This window comes from Pestalotiopsis fici (genome assembly GCF_000516985.1).
Source record: "Pestalotiopsis fici W106-1 unplaced genomic scaffold PFICI_Scf_8, whole genome shotgun sequence".
In the NCBI taxonomy this organism is placed as follows: Eukaryota; Fungi; Ascomycota; class Sordariomycetes; order Amphisphaeriales; family Sporocadaceae; genus Pestalotiopsis; species Pestalotiopsis fici.
Genome location: NW_006917098.1, coordinates 2,009,137 through 2,027,603, shown reverse-complemented (window position 1 = coordinate 2,027,603; position 18,467 = coordinate 2,009,137). Strand labels below are relative to the sequence as shown.

Here is an 18,467-nt window from a genome sequence, read left to right as displayed (position 1 = left end):
CCCAATTGACTTGATAAAAAGTTCCCTTTTATGCCCTCTCCTCCTTCCTCCTCCTCGAAAATGACCAGCTCCGACAAGCGGCGGGGTGCTGCCGCAGCCGCCGCCAACAGCTCTCACAACACGATCCGCTCTGCCGCCTCGTCGCGAAGCAGCAGCATCATCGCGCCACCTCCGCGGGCCCAGCTCGGCAGCTCGTCTGCCTCCACTTCGTCGGCTGCGGACAATGACGACGCGAGCAGCATCCGGGAGCAACGCGAAGGGAGCATAAAAGAGCAGCGCGAGGGCAGCATCAAAGACAAGGACTACTCGTCGAGCTCGGGCTCGGGCTCCGGCTCAACGGCTGCGCTGCTGCGGGAAAAGGACGAGAAGATTGCCGAGCTCAAGCGCGGCCTGGTCGAGATCGAGGCCGAATTTGCCCGCCAGGTCGAGCGCCTGTCCCAAAACGAGAGCGAGACGGCCGCCTTTTGGCAGGCCAAGCATTCGGCGCTGAACCAGCAGTTTCTGCGCACCGATACGGAGCTCCGTTTGCTGCGCGCCGAGATTGACGTCCGCGAGGGCGAGCGCGAGGAGCTCAAGGAGGGCTGGGAGATACTCAAGCGCGAGATCAATGCCCGCGACGACGAGATCCGGAGATTGAGGACCGATCTGATGGGCCTCAAGAAGTGGCTGAGCACAAGCACGCGCACCGAGGAGCAGGAAAGCGATGACCTCTTTGCTGGAGACATGGCAAGGTTAGGAAACGGTCTGCAGGAGTGGGCAATTCAACATTTCAGACGGGCAAAGATTGGTAAGTGCATTTTTCTTGATCAGAATCAATAGCGTCCAGCCGATTCCGGGGCAGTGATGGTCAAGTCAACTGCTAAGAGTACTGACTCCTACTCAGTCGCATCAAAAGCGAGCGAGTCTGTCCAAGATGAACTTGCTCAACTCGTTCCCATGTACGCAGACTTATCTAAAACTGCCAAACTTCCGCTACTGCAATCCATCATCTCTACGATATTAGTTGAGATGATATTTGGTGCTTATTTTGTCGGATTGTCAAAAGATCAGGCGAGAAATTTAAAGCAAACAGAGGAATGTCTTGCATCTCTGAGTGAGTAAACCAGATTGAAAGATCAACCTCGGTCTGCAGCTTACAATGTATAAATAGGTGGCGAGGAGTCGTCCAATCAATGGCGTGCCGTAACTCTGACCATGGTTCGGAAGGAAGCTGCCCAAAAGTTACAAGCAGAGACAACTGTTGTTGTTGAGGATGTCATATCGAGGGTAAACCGGATCTTGGTACCGATCACGGATGTCGAAACAACAGAAGCACGCGACCAAGCGTTACGCAGTCTCGTTCAAACTTCTGTTGAATTATCAAGAAGGCTGGCAGTACAGAAAGCTGCGTTCAAAGTGACAATGCCGCAAATTCTACCACATCAAAAGACATTGTTTGACCCTTCCGAAATGGAAGATATTGGAGGCGAGGATGAAGAGAGCCTCATTGACCGGGAGATATGCTGCGTCACGTTCCCCAGCGTCACAAAGTCCGGAGACGAGCATGGTTCTCACGCCCATTTCCGCAATGTAGTGTCCAAAGCCAGAGTGCTTTGTAGACCCGAATAACATGTATACCCAATCAGCTTCCAGATGTGACGGAAGAGCGGTGGACTTAACATTTTATGCCGCTGAACAAGCATTCCCCAAGCAGGCGAGGTGAGCACTCGCCATCTTGTGTGTCGTACCGCGGTGGGCTTCATTGCGCACCACAGCTACCTGCTGATTTGACAGCTGGCACTGAAACGCTCCCTTGGCTCTCCCCAAGCATGTGCGTGTTGACGTGCTCCGCAACGTGGCGAGAAATCCTAGAAGAGAGTGCCCAACCGGAACAGCCATCACGGAATCCTCGGGGTTTGGAAAAAGCAAAGCAGGAAAGCAGTGAAGATGTCGGCGCTTGCCATGTGAATTGAGGCTCTGCGGATCGAATTCTTCCGACTGAACCCCTCTTCTCGCATCAAATGCCCAATTATACAGAGTGGATGTCGGATGGCCAGCGCATACAGCCCAACCCATTTGGGCAGTACCTTGCCTGCAGCAGCATGTTGGTCCCTTCTTAGGCCTGTCAGATTTTAGGCAACTCCGACTAATTACTGAAGAAGATATGTGCAAGACAAACACGGCTCGCGGTGTCGGGAACTGCGGGAATGTCTTGGTTATTTGGTCATTGTATTCTCTGAATTCTGTATGCTACTTATGCACTTGATAGAAGCAGATATAGTATTGTGCTGTTCCAAGTGCGGATACGGACGTTTGCCCCGAATAGCTCTGCTTACCGAGCAGCACCGTAGACTTGGATGCACCCATATTCAGAACAACGAGGATACGAAAAACACTTATCTCAATCGAGTATTACCGCCTAGAGAAGAGCAGCAGGAGGAGGATGTGAATGGCGAGTTAACTTGATGTACATTCCACAACGCGAGTGCCGATGACGACCCGAAATGAGTCAAGCCAAGCATCTGGAATACTGGGGTTGAAGATCCGTTCAGCTCGAAACATTCGTAACATCGTGATTGATTGGGTGGCCAAAAATGGTGTAACGCTGTATGCATTATACAAGGTTGAGTAAGTGCATTGATCGCTGCAGCCCAAGTTGTCGATTGTATCCATGTGCACCGTCGATTGCCTATACTGCACCTTGCATCCAGGGAATAGTCATCGGCCGTAGCCGGAAGCTAGCGGGGTTGCTGATTCTCTGAGCTTTCCACACAAGATCGAATTTCGCTGACCGTCTGAAAGAAAGCCAGTCTTCTGGCAAGTCAAGGCTCGAGTGTATGCTAAGGGAATTAAGCATATTATCGTGCAACGTTGGCCGTGTTTGGACAAACGTGAGACGTTGCAATCTGCTCCACAAACTGTAGCGTCACCTGTAGGGCTGAACCATGTCACAAATTGAGCTTGTTAGCAGAAAATGGTATACTGCGCTGATCAAGCCCAGTCGCTTTCGCGCTGAACCGGGGGGTCTTTTTTTGCTGACGGGTTTCCGGCCGGGCAGCGCCGAGGAAACCGTCAAGTTTCAGGTATCCCTGTGACCGTCTGTCGATCATCGGCGTCATTTCTCCTTGATCATCGCAGTCGTTTATACAAATGATGGGACTTGTTGATGATGATGACGACGACGACGACAACAACAACAACAGCATCTTCTTGTGAACCATCAAGCAAAAAAGTAAGCTCGCACTACTGACGGGAGCTACACAAAGTAGTTCAGACCGAGGTTCGTTGGGTTGGCTGCAATGTTGTAGCGGTCCGCTATTAGTGTGTACATAGGGTGAATGCAAAAAGTGTTCTCCTGCCGCTTACCTACCTTACTTACCGGTAAGGATGCAGCTCGGATAGATTAGATATGATGGGCGGTATAGAGGGCCAAGGTAAGGTAAGTAAGGTAGCAGCAGCATCATTCCCCATGGAATACGTGTGCAACTGCAGCGTATGGCATGTTATCCCCATGCATACATTACGCGCTCTCCATTCACGCAACGCTGCGAAACCCACGCGTATCCGAAACCAAGCGATACTAAACGAACCGCTGGACTATTTCCTGCGGGTCGAAATTAGTGTATATATTCCTCCAGGCTTCCCGCCGTCGTCCGAGTTGTAGACGGATCAATTTACCGGGTCGATTGATTGATTTGCCGTGTGCCCCGTCTGCGATATAATAGCTTGAATCCTTTATCAAGTCTCATTGTGCATTCGGATTTTCCTTTGGTAGTACTCGGTCGTCTTCTCCATCAATCCGTTAGCTGTGCCTCGATTAATTCTGAACCCCAACTTGAGAACCCCTGCCGCTCGCCTGTACCTACCTCCCTTCTTACCCCACCAGCGTCCCCTAAGTCACAAGCTGCTTGCCCAAAGTCGACAGCTTTTGGAAAGACGACCCAGAACATCATCCCCAGGCCTCATCTGTTGCTCTGTTGTCTGCGTATTTCCCAACATTGGCTTCCTTTGCTTGATCATCTTCCGTTGTTGGTCAGATTGTCGGCCGCCTATTACCCATCGTATTGGGCGCTGATCAGTCTGATTTCCGATCCGGGCAAACCCCCATCCTACTGTGACGAGAGGCCGTGGCCCTCAGCAGGTGCCCGCCCCTCAACGATGTATCGTCTGCAGCAATCATCATCAAACTCGGCAACAATCGACGACGTCGGTATAAACCAGTTCCTCAAAGCCCATCATCAGCACCGAGCTTCTTCTCGGGATCGTCATCTGGTACCGAACGGATCGTCCTTCAGTCCACCCCCGCCGACCCAGCACACCCGCTCTCGTGCCCCCGTCGTGACGATGACCGGACAGTACAAAGCAGCACAAGCACACCCTCGCCGGGCATCCACTGCCACCTCGTCATCGACCGGCCAGAGCAGTGCATACGACGACTCCTCTCTATACTCTGCCTCTCTATCCCCCACATCCGATTACAGCGTGTCGACCGCTCCTTCGTTGGGTCCCGATCCATTGGGCGAGGGAGATAATATTCTGCCCTGCGAGTTCATTGGGTACGATGGATGTGACAATAGGTATCAACTTGACGATACTGACCAGTGGATCAACCACATCATGATTGATCATCTCGGGTACCGGCTACCGAGCAGATGTGCTTGCTGGTACTGTGATGACCACGTCTTTGATGTCGTTGAAAATCACCTGGACGTAACGACCAACTTTTGCGAGCGTCTCCGTCATATTCGCAACCACATCCTTTATGACGGATACGGCATTGCCCAAATAAGGCCCGACTACGCCTTTCTCGCACACCTCAAGAGACTTGGTTTAGTCAACCAGACAGTCTTTGATGAGGCTCGATCGTGGAGAGAAGGTCCTGGAGCTCGTGTATCGGACATTTATGATCACGATTGGATGCCCCCTGGGCGCCAACAGCAGTACGAACAGCAATACGAACAGCGCCAAGACGTGGTAATCGCAAGTTCCAGAGAAGGGAGGCCACGTAGAGACCGGGAGCGCAAAGGACGTCGAGAAGACGGATCGCGCAGACACCATCCCAAGCATTGAAACGATGGTACCAGATAAAGGACATCCTCGGGTTTTTGACAAGGCTAGGTGCTTGATCTACAACTGATCATCCAGACAGAGCGGTATGTGTTGGCCCTCGTCAGGGAGGGCAAACGCATGCGTGCATGAGTAGTGCATTCTCGGAGCTTCGGGTCATGGTTGTTTCTTGATGCCGATGTGGTTAGAGATGATGTTTTCTTGTTGTCTTTTCGGGAATGTTTTCTGCTATATCGGTTTCTCTGTCATTTTTTCCTCTTTTCCTTTTCCATTTCTTCCCCCTTTTCTTTTTTTTTCTTTTCTTCTTTTTCGTTGGGGATATGTTTTGATTTGACGCACTGATTTTTCTCCTGTCTCTTTTTTGTTACATGAGTTTTTAGCGACGACGCATGATGATACCCAAAGAGAGTAGGCAGGCCTAGGATTCTCAAGCGATGTGTTTTCTCGGCCACGGGCAGGTACCAATGGTGGGTGTTGGGGCGGATTGATGCAGACTGCATATCCGGAACATGGATGCAAGCTCGAGGTGTGACACACTCTAGGAGGTCTGTACCTAGCGATGCTGTTTCGTTCTTCTCATGATAACCACAATGATCATCTATGGATGCTTTGGTTCTCTTGGAATGCCGGAATGCGGTTTCCATCACACTCTGCAGCTCAAAGCGAAGGGTTGGCGTATATGGCCTGCACGCTCTCGCATATTGATCCAGCAGAGCATGAGGGAAACGGCTCGGCCACAATCAGACAATGGTCTGGGCCGGTATTATGAGTATGGAATGATGGGAAAGGTGGAAGCAGATTTTTGGGTGGAGGCGCTCAAAGCAACTGACTCGTTTATTCTTGCCTTTCCGACTTGTTGGGCGTTCTGCAAGGGAGGGTTAGGATTTTATCATGAGGATTGAACAGATTTCCGGGGACCCCAAGATTGTATCCAGAAGAAGGGTCAATGGGCTGACATGATGACTTCAGATGAGATGAGGAATAGAAACAGTCTCCTCTCACGGAATTTTTCATTTGCTCTTTGAAACGTTTGTTCTTTGTTTTGGTCGGTGACATGCGCCCTTAATAGCCCGAGCCCGCCGCCACGTGTCTGTGCTGGTCCTCGTTGGTCGCCTAACCGAGCTGACTCGTGTCATTCCATGAAAGCAACAGAGATGATTGAGTGGAAATGGGCATTCGTATCTATTGCGACACACTTTGCCTCCGAAGGCGAATTGAAAGGGAGTGCGTGTTTAAAAGGTTTGCTTCGTGTGCGAGCTGCGCCTCGTCGTGGCGAGATGTCGTACAGCCAATCCCCGTTTAAGCCGATGCTAGTCTGGTGTTGTGGCTGGTCCGAGTGGTACATGCCCTTGTATTGCAACAAACACATGCTGCCAACACCATGCCTCCTATTCAGTCCATTAAAAACTTGAAAAAGAAGAGATGATTCCAGGAGCTGAAGAGGGTTTTAATATATATTGTGTGAGGTTGGGCCCCCTCCCCGCCTTTTTCAGCCTTATCTTGGACCGTCGACCATGCTATAAATGGAACTTACCTGCATTCTTTGTCGCCCGACTGACGTGAAGAAAAGACCTTACGGACATGCCCATCCATGTACGGATACACATTAACCCCTCAACACTGCGTGTATAGGTGCACACCTGATGCCACAATGAAGTCTTCTCTTTGGACGGCCTTTCCGAAATGTCCACCGGGAGAGCATGTGATGTAGGCACATTTCCTGCAAAGGCAGCATTTTCATTCCGTAAGAGTGTGTGTGTGTGATTCGGGATTCGTCGATTCTAGCCGGAGTAAGGGACAAGTTCCAAAGGGGGCAGTGCCTGCATAAAAATTCTTTTATGCTTGAAGCATTATACTTGGGACGAAATCTGAACATCCACTTGAACAGCTTGGAACTGCAATGAAAAATCAAGAAATTTCAAACTCAAGAAAGCAGCCAGTCGCATGCAATATTTTGACATGGACCGCGCCCCCCCAGAGAAATGATGTGATATACCCGCGTCGACTGCCCAATTATATCACGGGCCTGTTGCTATGTAAGCGGGAGGAGAAAGTAGTTCATGCCTCCCATCTTTTCAACGGTTCTTGGTAGGCAACCGAGCCCATGGCTGCCTAAAGGGACCGTCTCCGCTCTTTAGTAAAAACCTACAAAAGGTCCCGGGTAAAGTTGTATAAAAAGATGGACATGCCTTCACAATTGTCCGAAAAAAGCAAGGGAGGGGGAGAGCCAGTTATGTTGGAGATGGTAGGCCTCCCCCTCCCATCCCTTTGTTTGTTTGTTCCCAGTAGTCGACACATTCTCGAACATTCTACCCGATGCCTTGGTCGACCGCCGCCCATTACCGAGCTCCTCGTCGAAAATAATACAATCTCGCCGATCCCCGGATTCCCCGATTAAAGTACATGTCGCTTGCCCATCATGGTCGTCATTTCACAGAACTCGTTCAATGGTATCAGAGTGACTCACAGTCTGTAGCTGCGCCTTCGTTGAATGTACCCAATGGCTAGGTCGGGCGCTCGGTCCTCACAATTCGAACACAGACCCCCGTCCATACATATCCAACTGCCGAAACCTTCTTTTTCTTCTCCTCTCCGACGAAGCCGACGTGGTACAGACCATATATATACCATATGCAAGGATTGTAGGCTTCATAAAGATTAGGATGGGGGACAAGAACATAGAAAGACAACTAAGTCATGCCTGTGGTATTGGCATCGAACTTGGACAACCTCCATAACAACAGCTATACGGTCAGCTTTCCGTGAACTCAGGCGACATGACATGACGTTAGATTTATACTCCCTCTTTTATGCATGTGTGGGTATTGCTTGCATTATCGGGACACCGTACTCAACCTCAACTCGCGCGATTAAATTTGATGAAACTGTATATTGAGCTCAGATACAATTTCCAATATCCTTGATCAAGAGAACGAGCCGAAGACGAGTCTCTGGGTCTCGGACGGAAACGAAGAGAAACAGATTATGGTCCTTTCCAAGTGTTATCCAATGATCTTTTCTCTACATAGCAGACTTGAATGGCTGTCAGTATCATCGATACCGGGAAAAATGTATTCAAGAGAAGAATTGTATCAACGAGATTTCCCATCCCTAGCCAATATAATCTAGTCGTCAAGTAGCTCGCTTGCCGCCCTGGAACGGGGAGGCCGCCCTCGAGGATTTGTGCCGTGTCGACATACTTCGATATGGAGCAGATGTTCGGTTTGTTCACTAGTCTCGAAAGAACATTTACAAATGAACGTGTCGCGTATAAAGTTCTTCGGGACGCAAGATCTTTGATGGCGTTTGTAGTTATCTTTACGATGGCCTTGTACACCGCAACGACAGTGGTATAGTTCTTCAACCCTTTGACCCTCGAGCCATTGATCATGTGTAGGCTTGTGACGTTCGAGATCCATACGAGTCCGGAACGTCCTTTCGCATGAGTTACAGCGAAACGATCTCCGATTGGAATGTTCTAAAAGCTGCTGAAAACCCGGCCTGGAAAATATCAGGGTCTCATCTACTACAGCCAGACTTTGAAAGAGAAAACATACCTTGACCCGGAGGATGGCCCTGGAAGATCAGAGCCTGAATTTGTTGAATTGTATGCCCTGCTGGATATGTAGCCCGAATCTGAAGGATAAGGAACTTCAAGTCTGGCATCGTTGAATATGACTGCGGCTGATTCGTCCGAGTATGAAGCCGTATCCGTGTTTTGGCTCCATCCTATATTGTACTGAGTGGACTGCAAGTCTGGTTCTCGCTATTTGCCAGGGGGTGTAGTCTCAGTGGCGTCCGTCTCAATAGCTGCTTTCATGGACGATTTCGTTACTATTACCTGCAAGGAACCATGTGCTTCTTCGAGGTCGACCCCGAGAATTTCAAGTGTTGGCATATCGGAAGTAATAAACTCGTTGTCATCATGCCTTGACAAAATCGTATTCAATCTGATCATGGGATCAGCTGCTTCACCAACTTGTGCAATACTCAAGGATGAGAGGGATTGTTTCAAGTTGTGAAGTGTTTCGAGTACACTATTCAAAGTATCACGCAACTTTTCGAAATCTATAGATCGAGATAGGTGTTGACAACGAGAAATAGACTCATCTAGGAGAGGCGCAAGGTCTTGAAGAATATATGGTGCACTCCAGTCTATCTCTGCAAGATCATCTTTACCCTCAAAATACAAGGGCCTTCCGGTGTTCGATCCATCGGAAGCTCTCGTTTCATCATCAGGGACAGTGGCAGTCCAAGGCAAAGCCTGTAAGGCAAAGGAATGTAGATGATTGGCGATATGTTTATCGGCATCTGGCTGAAGAAGAACTGTGCTGTCGTAACACAGTGGGCATGCGATAGAAGGTACCACCGCCCGTTTGCTTTCTTCGGCGATATCATCGAGATCCTGAACGGAAATCTCCCCAGAATGACATGATAAGCTGTGTTCACGCCATTTTCCCTCCTCGTCGAACTCGAAGTCGCCAGGGCTACTGGATTCAAGCCAGCAAATGTCGCATATCCAACGCGACATACTGTGGCAACTTTTGAGATGTTTTCTCCATTCATCTGTGGTGACGTACATGGCATCTGCCTGGTCACAGTCTGGATATATACAGGTGTAAGGGCTCAGATCTTCCGAGACATGACCACTAATAGTCGTTAGACATGATATATCAGGATTGAGTTTGAGATCGTACCGCCATTTCATGTTTTTCTTTGGATCGGAGTAAGAACTGTCGAGTGGCTGCGCACAAAATGGACACCAAAAGTCTTTTCCCGTAACTGGACACCTTGGATAGTCTTGCTTGAGCACACTCCGAGAGACTCGAGAGCTGCTTGACTTCGTTTGATGGCTGCGTGGTTTCTCTGGCATTACAAAGGTACCGATTTCAGTGGCTGTCCGGGAGGATATGGCAGATCGATCAACCGAGAAGGCCCCGATAGACTTTTGCACTTTTCGCGGTGGACTTGAGCCTTGATCCCTACTATCTCCGGCTATCAGTGACATGGCATCTTCCTTAAGGGACATCTTGTAATAGTGATCAAATCGGTTTCTTCGCACGAGATTCGCTTGTATGAGTCGCTCCTGTATCGGGCCTAAACGCCGCGGATATTCAAGATACGCCTGGTGTGCTTTATATGAGTTCTATTAGACCAGTTCGACACGTAAGTATATCAGTCTAAGGCATGGAGTCTTACCATTTCCGACGGCAAACTGGGTTGGGACGAAAAGAATTAGGTTTCTAAGATAGTCTCCAAATTCTCTGAGATCAACTTTCCCATCACCCAGAAGCTCATCGACATGTTTGTGTCTGAACTTTGTCCCCGACTTTCGAATCGCAGCAGAGAGTCTTAGAAGATAATCTATATTAGAGCGGATGTAGTCCATGGTCTCTTCAAGGCGAGAGTGGCCATGATCGGGCTCAGTATCAGAGCCGGCAGTAATTGTTATCTGCTCCTTTCCGCTGGCTGCTGCTGTTGTGGCCGATGTCAGTCTGGTTTGTGCTCAATGGACGAGAGAGTCAAAATAGGAGGAAACTGGAAGAAAAGAAATATGGACAAAAAGATCACCTGGGGCACATGTTGTGTCGACTTACTGATACTAATGCAGCTTTGTAGCGAGATAGCGAGCATGTCGAGCAAATCCACAATTCTGTCTCGAATATCCTCTCGGGTTCGAACACGATAGTCTAATGAGGAATGGCCGTGTTTCGATGCCCCGATACCTAATGACCACCAGTGGAATTTGGCGCACAGTCTATCAACCCGCTCATCGTTACATAGTGTCTGGCAACTTTCAAATAAATGTTTGCATGCCTCGGTTCTATGACGAATGTCATTGGAGTCAGCCTTGTCGGGATTGGAAGACTGCGGATCTGTCTCGGCATCTAGCTCGACCTGTTGAGCACTTTGTCCCTGTGGTGAAGGAGCATCAGGCTGCCCATAAGAAGGATCGCTTGTGGGCGGCGCTTTCCAGCTTGTCTGAGATCCCGAATTGAAAGGGGACTGCTCTTCCAGGAAAGATGGTGTCCCACGATCACGATCGATGTCAAAGTTGGCACCAAAGAATGGGTCGTCGTTGCTCCAGTCATATTCACCAAACTCGCTCGGCACGAGGTACAAGCTGGTCGTAGAGTCAGCCGGGGTGAGCGAGGTGTTGTTGGGAGAGGCATGATTGCTCAGTATAAGAGGAGAATCTGGCGTCAGCAACTGTTGATGGACTGCCGGAGCAATGTGGTTATTCTGCGTATAGCCGCTGTCGTTATAGTGGGGCCCGAGCTCGCCTTCCTTTGAGTGAGACATGGTGAAGGTCGATCGCTCTTTCTCGTGAGTGCTTTCATGGACAAATAATGTCAAGAATCTTCTGATGATTCCGGGCTGGGCCCTTCAGGAGAAGTAGAACAGTAGAAAGGAAACAAGGCGCAAAAAGAAACGAATATCTCACGTGTGATCAGCCCTGAGCCGTAATATGGCAGGCGGGCGGGGTAAGCCCCACCCTGCATGTCCTATCGCTGTATAAACACATATGGAATGCAAGAATGAATAAGCTGCCATCAGACCAAAAATCAGGGCAAAACTTTAATTTCGACATACTCTGAGCCAAATCCAGAATAAGAACCTCTAGTCACAATCCGGAATGGAGAAGTGCTGGTTTGTACTGCGCCAGACGCACTACCCTGCCCCCGAGTACAAGCATGAGAGCATGGCTTTCGGTGAGGCTGAGGGCCCTGTACGATTGGGTCACTTCATCCCGGGACCCAAGAAGATTGACAATGTGATCAACACAGGCGGTGTATTTCCATTCCCACGCGACATGCGTATACTTCGTACTGAAATCGCAGACTTTTGCTTCTCCAATAGGACTGAAAAAGGCCTCGAACTGTCTGGCAATGCTAGTGTGCCTATTGCATCTGCTATTGGCATGAGCATCAAGGCTGAAGCAGGTGTGGCATTCACACGCATCATGGGCAGCGAGTGGACCGTCGACCATATGGAAACATACATTGTACAACCGACGATACATTATCTTGAACAGTGTCGGCAGTCATCTGAGCTGAAAGCATGGATAGACAAGAACAAGACACTGGGTGCCTGGAAAATTTATATGATTAGCGGATTGATGGTTGCTCGTGGCGCAACGCGTGAGAGACATTCAACTGCGAAAGCGCAACAGGGAGCTGGCCCTGGTCTGTGAGTCACATATCTGGTTATCGACGAGGATTTCCGAGCTCTACTGACAATTTTTCCTCCTCAACAGTGATGTACCAACCTCAGCGACATTAGAGGTGACGACCAAAGTTAAAGACGAAAGAGAAGCCACAATTACCGGCCAATTCAAGACAGACTTTGTCTGGGCATATCGACTGAGCGAAGTGTCCACAGGAATCTTCGATTCCGACCTCTCCGTCAAGACTGTGAAACCGCGAGGAAAATTGGGTTCAGTAATGGCGCCTCGGCCAGACGATGTGGATATCGTATCTGTTCTAGCCCAAGAAGGCCTCCAGGATGCACAAATGTTTGAGATTTGGAATGGCACCGAACAGCAGTTCTTTGTCACAATAGACGGACTTTGACCATTATTCTCATATTTGGGCGTGTATATATGAGGAACTGATATCATGACAGATACCTTGTCTTACAGTTCTTCCAGACATTTGCAGATGTCCCGACAGATCTCGCTTCTCGCTTTCCTGATTTCTTCACTGGAAAAATCCACATTTTTGAAAGGAACCTGGTCTCTCATCGTCTTTGGCAGGAGTTGCCAGGGCTTCAGACATAGAAATATCCCATCACGTATCGACATTGCTTCAAATATCTTGCTCATACCATCTTTGAGTTGCATGCGAGGCATCAAATCGCCAATTGCCCCTTGACAGGCGTGGTGTCTTGCGAAGTCGAGCAGCCGCCCAGCAAGTCCAGCGGCAATGGCCGTCGAAAGTGACGTGCCGGAGTTCTCTCCGCCGTCAGGCGTCCTAATATTTTCGCCAATTATCGCAAAGCTACCACGTAGTGAGGAGGGTGTCGGATTGAGCTGGGACAATCTGACGTCGGCCGTTGTGGATAGCATGCAGAATACGTCTTGGTGATGCTTGGCGGGATATGTGATTTCACCCGCGTTGCCCACATTCGTGGGAGCAGCGAAAATAAGTAGCTTGCGAGACGCTTCTTTGATCACGTCGTATAGGGCTTGGTCAAAACCATAGAAACCACAAGCCATGCAAATGACATCAATATTGTTGTCTATGCACCATTTAATGGCCTGCGGGATAACGGTGTAAGTACCAAGACAATATCCCTTTGGGCTGCAAACTTAGTTCGACTTACCTCAATCGTAAGTTTTCGAGTCCCCTTGTCCGCCTCATCTGCTTTGAAGACTCTCAGAGCGTACACATCAGCAGGTCCGCACATGTTGAAAATCAATTCAAGAGTAGTCGTTCCATGCCCGCTCTCATCTTGCTTCTTGTCGCCCTTACAGACAAAGTCCTTATACCCGGCAAGATAATCTGCCACGGCATTGCGTGGTTCAACGCCCGTATCAAGGACTGCAATGCGAACCTTTTCATAAGACTCGTTAGGAGCGCGGCCAAGGATATAATTGAGGCTGTTCATTCGCTCGAACCAGCCTGAAGAGCCCCCATGTCTATATCATGTCAGCATCTGGCGCGCCAGAGATACGAGTTTGAACAGTGACTAACGTCTGTGCCATCGTTTGGCCCTGAGGCCACTCCGCTGTTCTCTTTGCTGGCAGCGGTGCAGTACAGAAATGATTCCCGACTGGCAGTAAGGACTGCCTCGAATCACGAGGCTCTAAAATGCTTGACTTGCTTGAGATTGGCGAGATTGGCAAGTTCAGGGGCTTGACATTATCAGGTTTCGTATAGGTAATGTAGCCCTCAAGCGCGGTTACGAGATCATGTAGGGCCTGTTGGACGTCTTCATCATTGCGAGCAACTGGAAGGAAGACTTTTTGAGGGTTGATACAATGCCGGATAAGATCTTCTAAGGGGTACGCGATATCATGGAAGAACCCTGGCTTCCCAATCAAATCTCTGCAAATCAGGTAATTGGTGTTGAGATGTGGCCTCCCCCCAAGACAGTGCTTGAGCCATTCATCCTCTGTATGTAAATCTTCAATCGGACGCCCAAGCTGGATTTCGACAAGCATGATGCCAAGGCCAAGGATCTTGGGGATCTTGTGTCTCAGTGACCTCAACGATGGTAAGCTGGGCATTTTCCCTTTCAGTGTACTTGCGGAGATTGAAACCGAGAGCAGGGGCTCATTGACATAAATACCCGCAATGTCATTTGCGATGTCATTGGGGTTGGGCCGTCGTTCACCGAGGAAATGCACATCTTGTTTAGTCCAAGGCTGAGCCATCCAAGGCGAGTTGTAATATTGCCACACTGCCTTGGCTAGCAGCCAAGACAGGACCTCCTTTTGCTTTCCGGTTATCCCGTCTGTGGAATGAGATGATATATCCAGCAATTGGCCCAAAGAAACGCTGGGTTGATTAATCACCCACTGTGTTTCCTGATCACTGTGTTGTTCAAAGTACAGCCTCTTGTTCGCAACCGATAGATGCAGCAAGGTTGGACCAGATTGAAGTTGATCTGAGATGTAGTTGCAAAAGGAGTCGACCGAGTCCGATTGAATCTCTATGCCATCGGTATGCTTGTTTCCTAAAAATTTTCTCCAAGTTTTGTTAGCATGTTTCTGATTTCCCATGAGGCATCAGAGGACAAACACAGTTCGTCGCATGCAAATATGCGTATCTTGCCAGCAAGGTTGAAGCCCAGCTGCACTCTCGTCTTGGTGGGGATGTGCCATGAAGAGCATGCCGAAGGATACGTTGGTATCATCATTCTCTTGCTTTTTATTGCGCAACCTGAACTGAGCAACCATTTTGCTGTCTCCATTCTCCGACGGAGCGCATCGACAATAGGTGGACAGTATTCCGTGCAAAACCACAAGCTCTTTGCCACATCCCAAGAGAGTTCCACTGGCCTCTTGTATGTCGGCATGAGACGGCATAGCTCCAGCTTTGTCATCATCAGAAGATTGAGACAGAAAAGACTCGACTTCAGTCACCAGCTTCGTCCTCTGATTGTTATGTGGTCTGTTATGCGCCAAGTTTCGAAAGGCAGTGGTGGCATAGTCACGATCTTTCAGAACAAGCTCCAGAGCCGGATACTGGGCGCTGGAATTCTCTGAAATGCTAGCAAACTACAGTGGTGAACAATTAGTATCAAAGGATTTGGTATTTCGGACCTAGAAGAAGGGCTATCAAAGAAAGGTACCTCGCAAAGGGCTTCAAGCCCACTGAGTAGTCCTGAAACTTCATAATTCTCATTGCTCTGGAGATTCTCAAGCTTTGGGATAATCTGATCAAGTATGATCTGAAGTCTAGCGCAGAACGGATCGAACTGGGAGTTTGTCTGCAAATACTGTGTAATCTGCTGAAGAACTTTAGATACGTCAATGGCCAGCTGCAAGGAGGATATTGTCGCCATATTTCAACAGACACCGCTGCCAGCACACTCAGCGCCTGAAGTCGTCACCGAGCTCCGCGTCAATCAACAGACAGCCTTACACCTTTCTTCAGATGCAAATCACGTACTCTGACTGTACCTGAGCGGGGTAATTGTTACCGATACGAACCCTTGTAAAAAGAATGAAGTACTATTGGGCTGGAAAAGGGGCCGCGAGGACAGCTGCAGTCAGCTGCACAAGCGCTCACGATCCTAACATCTGTCATAAATAATCAGAAAAAAATCTTTCCTTTTCCTTTTTTTTTTTTTTTTTTTTTTTTACCCAGGAAGACTTGCAAGGCGGCAAAATCACATGGGATTAGATAATCGATTGAGACGCATAGGTATATATGATTCTTTATTATAAATGTTTAACTGCTCCTAAAATAGATTGTAGTGTACTAAAACGTTTGTTACCTATTCATCGATACTATCCGTCCGACTCACAATGCCCCCATCATGGGACTTTATTTACTGTCGTTCCAATGATCATCTGCCCGAGTGTGCGGATATCGCACGAGCTTGCGATTCCAAAGCAATTCTCTACATGCGACTATACTGAATTAAGCAAACATCCTCCTGGTAAGATGGAAATAGGCGGCGGTACCGCTGTGCCGCACCTTCACAGCTATCCCCGACTCCTGGCTCAGCTATATTGCAGGGGTCAAGGGCATCTTCTACTAAAACTTGCGCGTAACATTAATCAATTAACAATTCGAATGGTTGACCGAATGATTTTTGCCTTATAATGGAAAGCCCCTTTTGAGAAGCCGACACGTCTTCACAACCACTATTCCCAGCGTAATGGTTGCGACAGACCAGATGACCCATGTTTCTATCAACTTGATGTGGTCGGCAAACTCATTGAGAAAGACTCCATCTGCACTGTGCCATGACCTTCCTGCGGCGTGTCCCACCATCCTCTTCGTGAACTCATGATCTAGCAGTGCCACCTCGTCTCTTGGCGCATCACGTAAAATCCAGTATTGCCGGAACGCCGCCGTCACCATGATCGGTCCGGTCGACCAGAACACCTGCAGGTATGGGAGCAATATCCGCCTATGATGTGAGCCACCACGCTGTTTGGCTGTGCGTAGCGTCTCATACAGGAACATCGAACCTTTCTCGGCCATGAAAAAGTGGTTGCTAAAGCCTGAGTTGCTGGAGGTAGGGCTGAATATAGCTTGTGTCCCGGACCGGCGAAGACAGTCGATCGCAGTAGGATTCCTAGGGAACACGTCCAGGTCTGCGTATATTCCTCCTTTAGCGTGAACTACCACAAGTCTACCAAGGTCTGCTCTCTGAATGTCTTGTGTGTATCCCTTGTACGTCGATAATAACCAAGTGTATTCGGATTCTATGAGGTGCTGAATTTCTTGATCCGTCCACAGTGTTACTGTGTAATTCAGGGGGCCGAAGTTGTCCTGCCAGAATGTGTTTGACGCTTGCGAAGAGTACGTAGTAGTGTCGGTGATCTTCCAAATTTGATGAATCGTATCTGGGATGCTACGGCTCATGATTGTGTGATAATCATCAAGCTGGGTAGCTCCTTTGGCATTGCATTTATCCAGGAGTTTGATCGTGTCTGTTACATCATTCAGCTCCAGATAGCTTAACTGATGGATAATGGTGGAAACGATGGTTATAAGTGTCAGAAAGATTGCGCATTTTCGAAAGGTGCAGCGGATGAAAGAACCCATATTGGTTGAGGTTTCTCGAGAATCGTTTCTCTATCACACAGGTCGTGACCTTGGAAAGGCCAAATGCAAACAAGAACGAGTAAAATAGCGACTCACTGGACATGCGCTATGTATTAACTGTTGGCCGATGCAAATGCGATCCCAGCTCATCTCTCTTATAATGATGAGACTGACCGTTATTGATTATGGACTGGAGAATCTGATTAGGTAACTCATTATCATAACATTGGACGATCACTCTAGCACTGGCGCCGTTGGTAGGGGAAATACGGGAAGGCACGGCCACTGGGCCACTGTTTATAATACCTGCTTTCGTGTCTCTCTACTTGGCGGGACAGTCCTATCTACATAACTCAACCACTCAATTAACTGCTTCTACTACGATTTCGTTTGGGGATTTTCCTTTGCTTTCCCAGCTCGTTTTGTGACTCCCGACTACAGCTTGATCCACCGCCTAGAGTAATTTACGCTAAGGCATATAAATGTTTGCACTGCCATTACAGGACAGGTAATACTTCAGCGGGTGAAACGCTAGAATTATCTCTAAAAAAAACCTTATTAGTGAACTACTCCACTTTTATACATTTATTCCGTCTATATAAGTCGCCAAGGGAAATCATGCCACGGGAATCTCAAAACCGTGCAAAGTTAAAATGGCTTAACATCCACATTTTAACATGGTCCCAGCTTAATTACATTCCAGGCAGCCATTTAAGACCGGAGCAGGCAGCTGCTAAGAATTATTTTAAGGTTATTCACATATTTAGCGAGTTCCACTTTGGAAGCTCTAATATAGTGAATACGACCGCCATGGGTCCAGTTATCTATTATTATTGGGCTGGCAAAGGGGTCACGAGAACAGCTGCAGCCAGATGCAAAAGGCCTCACGATCCTGGCATCTGTCATGAACAAGCAGAAGAAGATTTCTTTTCTAAACGAGGACGACTTGCAAGGCGGCGAAATCATATGGGATCAGATAATCGATGGAGATGCACTTTATTAATTTATCACTAAGCATACAATGTTGGTAGATTCTCAAGAATCATAACAGCACATATTGATGTTTTATACGCCGAGGCGAGAAGTAAAGTTTGAAAATTGCTCTTTCGATCCCTTTTGGACGGTTTTGATCACAGATGGTCTTAAATTTGTGAAAAAAGGGTATATAGCTGAAGCGAACACTGGAGTTCA

The 18,467-nt window shown here is 48.4% G+C and overlaps 6 protein-coding genes across 6 annotated transcripts; 3 read left to right on the top strand and 3 right to left on the bottom strand.

The window, feature by feature from the left end:
- Positions 1-60: 60 nt before the first annotated feature.
- PFICI_11323 (uncharacterized protein) lies at positions 61-1,608 on the top strand (the record flags this gene model as incomplete). Its single annotated transcript, XM_007839904.1, has 3 exons — positions 61-787; positions 884-1,093; positions 1,151-1,608. The coding sequence occupies 3 exons, from the start codon at positions 61-63 to the stop codon at positions 1,606-1,608; spliced, it is 1,395 nt and encodes a 464-aa protein (XP_007838095.1).
- A 2,529-nt stretch (positions 1,609-4,137) lies between these two features.
- On the top strand, positions 4,138-5,049 carry PFICI_11322 (uncharacterized protein; the record flags this gene model as incomplete). Its single annotated transcript, XM_007839903.1, has 1 exon — positions 4,138-5,049. The coding sequence occupies one exon, from the start codon at positions 4,138-4,140 to the stop codon at positions 5,047-5,049; it is 912 nt and encodes a 303-aa protein (XP_007838094.1).
- A 3,763-nt stretch (positions 5,050-8,812) lies between these two features.
- PFICI_11321 (uncharacterized protein) lies at positions 8,813-11,349 on the bottom strand (the record flags this gene model as incomplete). The annotated part of the gene is made up of 3 exons (XM_007839902.1): positions 8,813-10,179; positions 10,246-10,521; positions 10,644-11,349. 3 exons carry the CDS (start codon positions 11,347-11,349, stop codon positions 8,813-8,815), a joined length of 2,349 nt encoding a protein of 782 aa, XP_007838093.1.
- A 334-nt stretch (positions 11,350-11,683) lies between these two features.
- PFICI_11320 (uncharacterized protein) lies at positions 11,684-12,620 on the top strand (the record flags this gene model as incomplete). Its single annotated transcript, XM_007839901.1, has 2 exons — positions 11,684-12,237; positions 12,305-12,620. 2 exons carry the CDS (start codon positions 11,684-11,686, stop codon positions 12,618-12,620), a joined length of 870 nt encoding a protein of 289 aa, XP_007838092.1.
- A 62-nt stretch (positions 12,621-12,682) lies between these two features.
- Positions 12,683-15,558, bottom strand: PFICI_11319 (uncharacterized protein; the record flags this gene model as incomplete). The annotated part of the gene is made up of 5 exons (XM_007839900.1): positions 12,683-13,306; positions 13,372-13,687; positions 13,743-14,738; positions 14,793-15,271; positions 15,346-15,558. 5 exons carry the CDS (start codon positions 15,556-15,558, stop codon positions 12,683-12,685), a joined length of 2,628 nt encoding a protein of 875 aa, XP_007838091.1.
- A 761-nt stretch (positions 15,559-16,319) lies between these two features.
- Positions 16,320-17,276, bottom strand: PFICI_11318 (uncharacterized protein; the record flags this gene model as incomplete). Its single annotated transcript, XM_007839899.1, has 1 exon — positions 16,320-17,276. The coding sequence occupies one exon, from the start codon at positions 17,274-17,276 to the stop codon at positions 16,320-16,322; it is 957 nt and encodes a 318-aa protein (XP_007838090.1).
- Between the last annotated feature and the right edge of the window lie 1,191 nt (positions 17,277-18,467).